This window comes from Patella vulgata, chromosome 6, assembly GCF_932274485.2.
Source record: "Patella vulgata chromosome 6, xgPatVulg1.2, whole genome shotgun sequence".
Lineage (NCBI taxonomy): Eukaryota > Metazoa > Mollusca > Gastropoda > Patellidae > Patella > Patella vulgata.
The window spans coordinates 14845944-14856585 of record NC_065884.2 but is presented as its reverse complement, the minus strand read 5'-3'; the positions used below and the strand labels follow the sequence as shown (position 1 = coordinate 14856585).

The 10642-nt window shown below is 36.9% G+C and overlaps 1 protein-coding gene across 1 annotated transcript; it reads left to right on the top strand.

Moving 5' to 3' along the window:
• The first annotated feature begins 2739 nt into the window (after positions 1 to 2739).
• LOC126823861 (cartilage matrix protein) lies at positions 2740 to 7120 on the top strand. Its single transcript, XM_050552914.2, has 8 exons — positions 2740 to 2827; positions 4080 to 4119; positions 4484 to 4513; positions 4973 to 5242; positions 5352 to 5642; positions 5974 to 6009; positions 6293 to 6805; positions 6960 to 7120. Exons 1-8 carry the CDS (start codon positions 2789 to 2791, stop codon positions 6968 to 6970), a joined length of 1230 nt encoding a protein of 409 aa, XP_050408871.1. The 5' UTR covers positions 2740 to 2788; the 3' UTR covers positions 6971 to 7120.
• Positions 7121 to 10642: the final 3522 nt, after the last annotated feature.

Sequence of the window (10642 nt, the reverse complement as noted above, 5' to 3'; positions counted from 1 at the left end):
CACACGCACACCTGCAACCCCTCAACCAAAACCGCGCCATAAATCAAAACAGTTATCCTGGGGCATCATATACACTTATTTAGAGATGGGCAGTCCTAGACATTTATGTCAACATAAACACATTTTCCCCAAATTGTAGACATAGGACCCCCCATCCCCACCCCACCCTATCCACCCACCCACCCCTCAAACGCCTGATCAACATCCAGATTAGGAATCCCCACCCCAAAAATGGTCTAGAAAAACTTGGTCTCAAAAATTCACAGCTCGGGTGGCGGTTCCGCCCCCCACCCCCTTCAGCCACCGGACTATTATATACAAAAGTATACAAAATACTGTCTTATTTTTGTTGTTGGTGAGAAAGTAACAAAAATCGCGTTCATATAGTTCAACGCAGAATTGCTATTTGTAATCTACGTGGTTTAGCCTGTAAATTATAATTAACATGACCTTTTAATAATGTACCGTTATGTACATGTTTGTCTCGGGTTTTTTCTTTCTCGCTTTCTCGCGATTTCGAGGTCAGAGAAAACCCGCGAGGTTGGATCGAATCCAATGCCTCAAATCGCACGCGTTAAACCATTCGGCCATCCATATCCCGAAAACTAGTGACCAACTCAGTCATTACATTAAGATAATAATAATAATAATAATGTATATTTGTAATGCGCTTAATAATCCATCCATATACGCATGCTCAAAGCGCAACATTTAAAGAGTCTCTCGCCATTAAAAACACACATAAACAATCTGTTTCTAATCTGGATAATAGAGTTTAAACAAATGAGTTTTTAGTTGTGACTTAAAGATTGTGAAAGTCTGAGATTCTTTAATGTTTACTGGTAACTGATTCCAAAGGCGAGGTGCAGCAGCACTGAAACTTTTATCACCAAATTGTTTTAGTTTTGTTTTGGGAACAGCAAGTATATTTTTGCCATGCGACCTTAGCGCACGTTTGGGTTTATAGTTTGTCAAAAGTTCAGACAAATATAAGGGAGCAAGATTATTTTTACATTGATACACTAACGACAGAACTTTATACTGAATCCGGGGTTCGACAGGCAACCAGTGAAGAGACTTTAACACTGAAGTTATGGATGAATATTTTGAAGTTCTTGTTACAATCCTGGCAGCGATGTTCTGGATTCTCTGTAATTTATTTGTAAGAGTTTGGGTGAGTCCGAAGAGCAGACTGTTTGCATAATCAATACGGGACAGTATTAGCGCCTGAACTAGTGTTTTAGCAGCATCAGTCGTGATCAGGTGGCGAACGTTTCTGATGCAATGTATATGATAGAAACATATACGGCACAATTCATCAACGTGAGTTGCCATAGAAAGTGTTGACTCTAGGAAAACACCAAGGGTTTTCAGGCTGACGGAGAAGTCGATCATTGAATCCCCTATTGTTGTATTCTTTACTGTTATTTTCCGTAGTTTTTTAGAGGTTCCAACTAACATAGCTTCAGTTTTTTCATCATTTAATTTTAGGCAGTTGTTAATCATCCAGGACTTAATCGACTGCGAACATGCTGCTGTACGATTTAAGGATTCTTTTATTTGAGTGTGGTTGAAAACGTCAACTAGCTGTGTATCATCGGCGTAGGAATAATGTTGGATACAATGTTGGTCAGTAATTATACCAAGGGGTGTAGTGTATAGTACAAATAATACAGGACCAAGCACTGATCCCTGCGGCACCCCACAGGACAAAGTGACATCATCTGATTTTTCTTTGTTGACCAGAACAGACTGGGTTCTATTTCTCAGATATGATGAAAACCAGGCTAGAGATAAATAACTACTGTGACTTAAGTGTTCAAATTCTATCTTCATCATTGAGTCAACTGGCGGGGTTTCGACTCCCCGGTTGTACGTGACAAGGAGTAGGGTCGCCTGTCCAACCTCGTTGGTTTTCTCCGGGTCCCCCCCACTGCTAAAGACCCCTACGCGCAAGCGAATTATTGAAATAAAAAGATTAAACCATATGTTAGTCCCGAAATGACCTAGTTTGTGTCGAGTGGACGTTAAACCCCATTTCTCTCTTTCTCTCTCTCTCGTTATTATGGCTCAAACTTGCCAAATCTAACAATGGCCGACATTCGAAAGAGCTTGTAGCTGTCTCACGCTAGTCAGAGAAGTGGCTGAAACACAAACCAAGTGAAAAGCTTTATAACACCACAGCTGAACATACGGCATTTAGTGGTTTTACCTCAACGAGTGGTGTGGTTGAAAGAAAATGGTTTGGGGATCTGGGGGCAAAGAAATTGTAACATTTTGCCGAACTTGGGGATGGTCGTGGCTCATGGTTGGTAACTTGATGAGAGGGGAAACCATATTTCTTAATTTTCGTCTGAACGGACCCCTTGACCCATACCTATCTAACGCTCTCAGATCTTCATAGTTACAAAATCATTTTTCAGCCCTGCGAAATTCCAGATATAATTAGTCATTTAATGAATGTTTTGTTAGACTGCTGTAATAATAAATAAACTATATTACTTTATGGCGAAGTTGGGTTTTTTTTACATACAATTACCCTAAACGTTTGCAGACATAATTAGATTATTTCCATATTTACGTATTCATGACGGCAATAAAAACAGATGTAACATGCCTCAATTAAATAAATGGCCAAAACATTAACAATAGTAAAATTTATTCCATAAATTATGCACGAAATTTGAAGAAATGAAATAATTATCAAAATTAGCAAAATGTTTCTTATAAAAGCAAGAAATAAGTTTCATGCAACCTCACTTTCAACTGGGATAAGACAATCTGCACAATGTTACTCAAGGTAGCAGTAGCACTCCTGTTTGTCGGGGTAAGTAAAATTATTTGTTCATCTTGACTAGCAGTTAGGATCGACTTATATCTGTTATGAGACCTTTCAACGACTTTTTTCGGGTCGTTTTGATGATAAAACTAGACTCGATTTTTAAAATTTAGATTATGCTATTATTAGGAATTCGTCGATATTGCTTGCTCCTTGACCACTAGAAAGGTCGGAGTAAATCCTTTAAAACATTTTATACGGTTCGCTCTTTGGAAGTTAAAAACGTTTTAAAATGTAGATTATGTTAGGATTTGGATTTTAGAATATTTTATAACATTTTACCCTTTATTGACCATCAGTTGGGACGAACGAAATTCTACTGTGGGACCTTTGAACGATTTTATTAGCTTTGCCTTAATGATCAAATTGGAAAAACAATTTTTTTTAAAAATAGATTATTGTTTTTGTTTTTGAATACGTCATAACGGTTCGTCCGCATGATTTGCTTTTTGACCAACAATCACGACGGACTAAATTCTGTTGCGAGTGAGTCATTCGAAAGATTTATTACCTTTGCCTTGATGATGCAATTGGGAAAACTAATTTTTAAAATACAGATTATGCTAAGATTAGAGTTTTTGTTACAGAATACTTTATATCGTTTCGTCCATATGGCTTGCACCTTGAACACTAGTTAGGACGATTAAATTATGGTGTGAGGCCTCTGAAACATTTTATTAGTTTCACCATGATGATACGGCTAGAAAAAAGAACGAATTTAAAATATAAATTATGCTAGGATTAGAATACTTTATACCGTTATCATTTCTAATTCGATACCGTGATTCCTGTTTACAATTGTTTAATGATTAAAGAGACAATAACACTATTGCTGGCTTGACAGCTCCAGAAAATAAAAAAATAAGTACTTATTCTAAGTACTAGATGTATAAGTGTCTTACCTGTTGTGTAAATTATCCATTAAATCCTATTTTACTTGTCCAGAGGGTTAAAAAATATTTTTAAATCCAAGTCACATTTGAAAAGCTTTACGTCAGGCTTTTCAAATCATTTAGTTGAATTTTTCCAATTTTTTAAATTAGGTGTGTTAAGGTGAAATTTGTATCATCAATTAATTGGAATATTGTAAAATAGTACAATTTGTTGACCAGAATAAAGATTGGGACATATTATTCAGTTACAACAAGAGTGGTATTGAGCCTTTAATACGTGTCCTTAATTTTATGTGTTCGCCTAGAAAACTCAAACGTGCTCATATTAAAATAAATATATTTTTCAGGCTATTACAGCTTTCGATCTCGGTCATTCAGAAGAACTCGGTAAATACTTATTATTTATTTATCTTTCATTAGATTCCGAATTCTGTGTCTAATGGTCGACCAAGAACGACCGTATCTATTAGAAAAACAGTATTATAAGGGAAATAGGGTCGATTTATTACGATAAATAGTGGTTCTAAATTAATTTGGATTGGAGTCACATTAAGAGTTAAAATTGAAAGAATGTGAAACTAAAAAAAAAAGAAAAAAAGGGAGATCATACAGATGTAATTATTCTAATTTGTAGAACAAACAAATATCGTTACAATAACTCCAGACCTAATAATGTCTTTAAAACATAACCCTACTTAATCAATGCACAAAGAATAATTATTCCGGTAACAGGTAAACTTTTGAATTTCAGCAAAACGAAAAGTTGGCGGTCCTAACTATGGTAAGTTTTTACTTTTGCTTTTCTCACACATGTTAAATTCACGAATTGGACTTACTAGTGATTAATAATGCGAATATGTAAAATGACTCTTTCCGGTTTGAATTCGATATAAGAGTAGACGGCACTATGACCTACTCTTATATCGAATTATAACTGACAAGGGATCTTTTACGTGTACGCCAATGTATACACGGGACCTCGGTTTTTCGTACAATCCCAATGACTAGACAGCTGTCCTTGTCAGACCTTCCGTCCAGCACCACTGACAAGGGTAAACCACGTCGCAAAATCCCGAATAACTTTCTCGGCCAATGCAGGGATCGATCACGCCACCTCCAGTATAACGAGCCAGCGTCTTACCCACTTAGCCAGATTTGAAATCATCTTTGTTTCTACCAGGGAAGCAATTATTACAATTTTCTGTCATATCATGAAATTGGAATTGTTTTTATTTTTCAGTCTGTTATCAACATCCATTGGACATCGTTTTCATCCTTGATGCTTCATCCAGTATCTGGGCCCAGAACTTCACCAAAGCCATAGCTTTCGTAAATAGCTTCATTAGTCCATATGAAATTGGTCCAAACAAGGTACGAGTTGCCATTGAAACCTATGCCGATAGAGTATACACTGAAGATGTCATTCAATTCAGAGATTTCGTCACCAGTGAAACTCTCCATGACAAAATTGCTGGTTTGGTGTGGCATCATGGATCCAGAACCGAAACTGGTGAGTTCAAAATATTATTCGTAATCATTATTATAAAATATAACGAAAGTATTGAATCTATTTTAAATACAAGATACCTCTCACAAATCTTATTATTTTCCTTCACCAGGTATGGGTATTGCCTATATGACAGACCACATAATGCCAAAAGCTAGATCAGGTCTTCCAAAGATCTGTATTGTTATCACCGACGGCAAATCTCAGGAATCCGAAAAGACAGCTTCTGAAGCCAAACGAGCACGCGATGCAGGAATTGATATGTTCGCTATTGGTGTAAGCAGGGCCGTTAATGAATCAGAATTACAAAGTATTGCTGGTGATCCTGACCGAGTTATCATCGTAGAAACATACTCCGAATTGGAAGCTATCAAAGATAAATTGTCTGGAAAGACTTGCAAAAGTAAGTAAAGTTTTAACATTTGACTCCCTCGTCGCACAATTTTAAACCGTTCATTTTTCTCCAAACTTATATTACTTTTAGACTGCGGTTGGAGTAGGCTCTGGTTATGATCTTATATCACAAAGACTTGTCATTGGCTTATGATCCGAATTCAGTACTGCTATTTCTGACACGGCTATCAATCTACTATCGTAATGAATGGTGCATTCTTTGGTAAACAAATTTTGTTTCTAAAACCAATATTTTCCATCGTAATGAATTGTACATTCTTTGTTAAACAAATTTTGATCCTAGAACCAATACTTTCCATTTTGCTATTCTTGCATTGCAGAAATACCAACTCCACCACCTACACAAGCTGCTGAGGGTAAGTTCCCTTTTTTGGATTTTCCTTGTTTGCAGGGGTGTCTCTGGTGTAATTTTCTTTTGAGAATCAGTATATACTTGTTTTTTCTAATGTTTTGAATTAGTTTTTTAATGACATATCCCACTACAGACCTGGGCGTATTAAACACCGTTATTTATTTATTTATTTTTTTTTTTTTTGTTCATATCATCAATAAAAGCAAATAAATACCAGACATGATTTTGCTTTAATTTTTTTTCATATTCCAGAATAATTTCCTTTATTTCATGATTTCATATTCCAGAATGTGGAATTGATCACCCTACCGATATCTACTACGTATTCGACCCTGCTTATCTTGGTATGGAACGAGTTAACTGGGTCACCCAGTTCATTACTTACACCATTGATGTCCGGGAATTCGCCCACATGAGAGTTGGTGTCATCAGTGGATCATGCCCGTTGGATGCTGGATTCAACCTCAAACAATATCGAAGCTTTGATGAGGTTGAAAAAAGACTTAGAACATATAATAAACCCAAGCTCACCACACTTATGAGGTCTCTCCCCTCTGCCTATTCACGCAGAGAAGGTGGACGTCCTAATGCTAGTAAAGTTGCAGTTATCTTCCTCGGTGGTAAAATCGACCAAAGGCAAGTTGATCAAGCAGCCAAGGCCGCTAAACGAGCTAAAATTCGAATTTTCTTCGCTGATGCTGGAAATGCTGACTCACTTGATGCACTTGATGGATTCAACTTGGCCCAAGCTGGAAGAGGTGCCAGGCTACAAGCCGATGCTTTCGTCCAAGAATTATGCAGTAAGTTTAATTAAGATAAGGTTTTAGAATAGTTTAAGAAATTTTGAACTAATCAGTACGACAGGCTTAAACAATCGGAAGACTGGTACTTTAAAGTGGACTTTAATTAAACATAATTTACTAAGCTATGATTCTCTTTTTTTATATTTTTCAGGAGACTACTAATCGCCCATGTGATAAAATATCAGGATGTACCGTTGTCGATACTCACGTGTTGTTATTAATTATGGTTGTTGTATATATATATATATATATATATATATATATATATAAATATGTATACAAATAAATAAATATCTCAGTTAGCAATTTAAACAGTAGTTGTTCAATTATTTTAGCATTTTGCTCAAAGCTGTAGATCTCGGTTCAAGAACTTCAGTGGCCTGGGGTTTAATTTGGCTTTTCCAGTTATTAATAGCAGCTCGCCTATCATTTCCCCGATTTTGCCCATGGTGCGTTTCATCTTTGCTTATGCCTCATTTTTGGTTGTTGAACCGTGTCATTGTAACGTTTTGCGGTTGGTCGTAATATATCGAGTGTATGTCGTATGAAAGCAAATGAAATGGTGTTTAACGGCCTACTGTTCTGCACTGACTGGGCTAATGAAGAACGGCACACGCTATACAGAGTACTGTAGGGGATATTGTGCCTGGACAGCGGCACTACGACCTACCCTTAAGCCGAATTCCAACTGTCAAGGGGTGTTTTGTCTGCACGCCAACGTGTACACGGAACCTCGGTTTTTCGTAAAATCCGAATGACTAGACAGCTAGTGTTCCTTGTCAGGCCCTTAGTGCTGCACCGCTAACAAGATAAAACCACGTCAGAACATCCCGTGCCCTTTCCTATCAATAATCACATCCTTAGTATTGCTACAGTATTTTTCCCTGGCTTTTCTAATCGTACTCCTTAACTCAGGGTAGTCTGGAATAATGGAACACACATCTTATTTCGAGGGGATTTCACAGCTTAGGGACGGGGGACTGATGATGGTCATTTTGGCTTAGTCCGACCGAGACATTGTGGCTCAAAAATACACGTCGATTCCGGTGCAAAAATCGCCCTTACCTTGGACTAGCATTTGACATGCACAACCCGTTTCGGTTCAAAAATTTGAAACCGATAGATATGGAAAATGAGAATGGGTGTCTGAAAACAATGAATATTGCTACGAATACAGTTACTATCACCAGGCCCCTGCCAAGGCATCAAACAGAAAATTGTTTCGCTTTCTGCATCAGAGATGAACTGCTATTCTTTTCCCTGCTGATTACGATTTTAGTCCATAGTATTTTGGTTGTCATTTTGAGACTGACATGGTAACTTTCATTTCTATGGTTACGTGTAACATGCGAGATGGAGAATTTTGCCCGGACGGCAGCGCTTAAGCTTAATCTTCTTCGAATTCCTCCTGCTCGGTGAGAATGGGGCTTGGATAGTTCCAAAGGTTTCTTCACTAACTCGGGAATACTAACCTGGGGCATGCTAATCGAGTGACCATGCAGTGCTATCTATATGGGAAGCTACATTAAGTCGTTAGGGCTAGAGCGCTAATATTAGCCCGGACGGCAGCGTTTAAACCTAATCATCTCAAATTTCCCCCTTGATCGGTGAAGATGGGACATGGATAGTTCCAAAGGTTTCTTTACCAACTCGGGGATTTTAATCGAGTGGTCATGCAGTGTTATCTATATGTGGAGTTACACAAAGCCGTTAGGGCTAGAGCGCTAACATTAATGTTAAGGAATCCCAACGAACAATGTATTTTTCTGGTCATATTTTGACTTTTAAAGCTTTGATATGGTAAGTTTTAGATCTAGCACAGACGAATTTACTGTTAAACTGTGGACGTCGCGCGAGAGAGGAATGGTGTTTAACGTCCATTCGACATAAACTATGTAATGTCATATGGTTCAATTTTGTTTGAATAATTCGCTTGTATGTAGAGGTCTTTAGCAGTGGGAGAAAATCGGAGAAAACACCTGAGGTTGGACAGGCGACCTTATTCTTTAAGCTGTTTGTGATTTGGGCTGACTGACTATTCCGATATGTAAAGGTAATGGTTGTTAAATTTGGTAGGTTTTTCAATGCTTGATATTTACGGTGATAAAGATAGCCACGCGTGGAATACGCCCATACAACAACTTCTCTCAACTGCAGCTTATCCGAAAGGAAAATTTGGATGTTGAGCAAATTTGATAAGGATATAGTTTTCGGCAAAGGGTGGGGTGGGAGAGTAACTGAGGAACGGAAGGCTATGGATTATAACTATCGATGGGATCGAAAACGATCCATTTATTGAGTTCACAAGTTTTTATTTTTGTTTTAATAAAGATTGGGCATAAATCCCAAACGTAAAAACGCGGAACGCTGAATATCCTCCGATGACCTCAATGCTTCCCACGATATCTGCCAAAAATTATAGCCTCTACAGCGTACACAATAGGGTTCATTCTCTAAATTTGAAAAACACCCATTAAAAAAAAATACATGCCGTGAAATCCAATTGTTGATTGACAAACAACAAACTTCGCCAAAGTAAATAATATGAGCTAATATAGAAGCCAACAGTAGCTGAAACATACAGATTAACAATAATATATGGCACCGACCCAGGGTGTGGCGAACACACTTTATGCCCAAAAATGAACACATTTCAACTAAATATGAAGTTATATTATGTCTATATCGTGTCTAAAATTCTACAGGGGTCCTGTATATACGAATTAGATCAAGAATTTTTTAAGAAAATGGTCATCAAAGTGATTATACTTAAACTATTTGGTCAGACAGATTTTGATTACTCTTTCTACCACCTTTTCTCTTCAAAAAAAAGTAGAGGATATTCAGAAACAAGACAAAACTGCGGAAATGCACTGCAATATGGTTGTGGACATAATGATTACGTATATTTTGGAGGTCTGATCCAGTTGAAAAGTTCAATGATTTGTGGAGGTAATTAACGTTATGATAATTGTTTAATTTGTCTCAAAGTAATCACCATAAGTTAAGCACCATATAGCCCGGTTGGAGCTATGATGAGCTGTGATATTGACGTGTCATAAAACTTCATTTCATTCATTCATATTATTACTAGTCACAATAATTTAAATTAAAATATGAGCTACTATATTTTAAACGACCATTACTGCAAATTCACATACATAGTTAAAACTATTCACTGAATTACCAGCCCTTGCCGCAAGAGGGAAATGCCTCAACTGCATGGTTCCCCATTGACGGTACCTCTTAAGATAGTAAAGAGTGGGTTGGAATTTTGTTTAAGAATAATCACCCCTTAATCTTTCGGTTAACATATCATTGACACCTGCCGACATATTATCCTCAGCCGGATCTATGATTCAGGCGTTCAATTTTCTTATGCAGTAAATTATTGAATAATACCAGTTATCAGTTGTTCTTAAGGTAAAAAGAAAAGTCACTAAGTTTTGCCTATAGGATTCCTAAGAGTGGAAAAACTGTGCATGTAATACATTCATCTATTGGAAAGACGATAGATAATTCAGAAGAAAGTATACTTTTTAGATTGCCAAATATGTATCAATAATGTTCATTCTAAACAATAATTCGCATACAATGCTTATAATTTCACTGAATACACAATGCGTGGCGTATGCCCGTCTTTATTAGCACGGTATAGCAATGGTCAGCATCAAATATTAAATTTGACATTTCATAATCATTATATAACTATTAATTTCTGCACTGTAATTAGTAAATTAATTCATAGCATTTTTCAATTAACCCAAGATATTAACAACCGATTCTCCATTGGAATTTAATCGGCGAAATAATTATCACATAAGTTCCTTATAT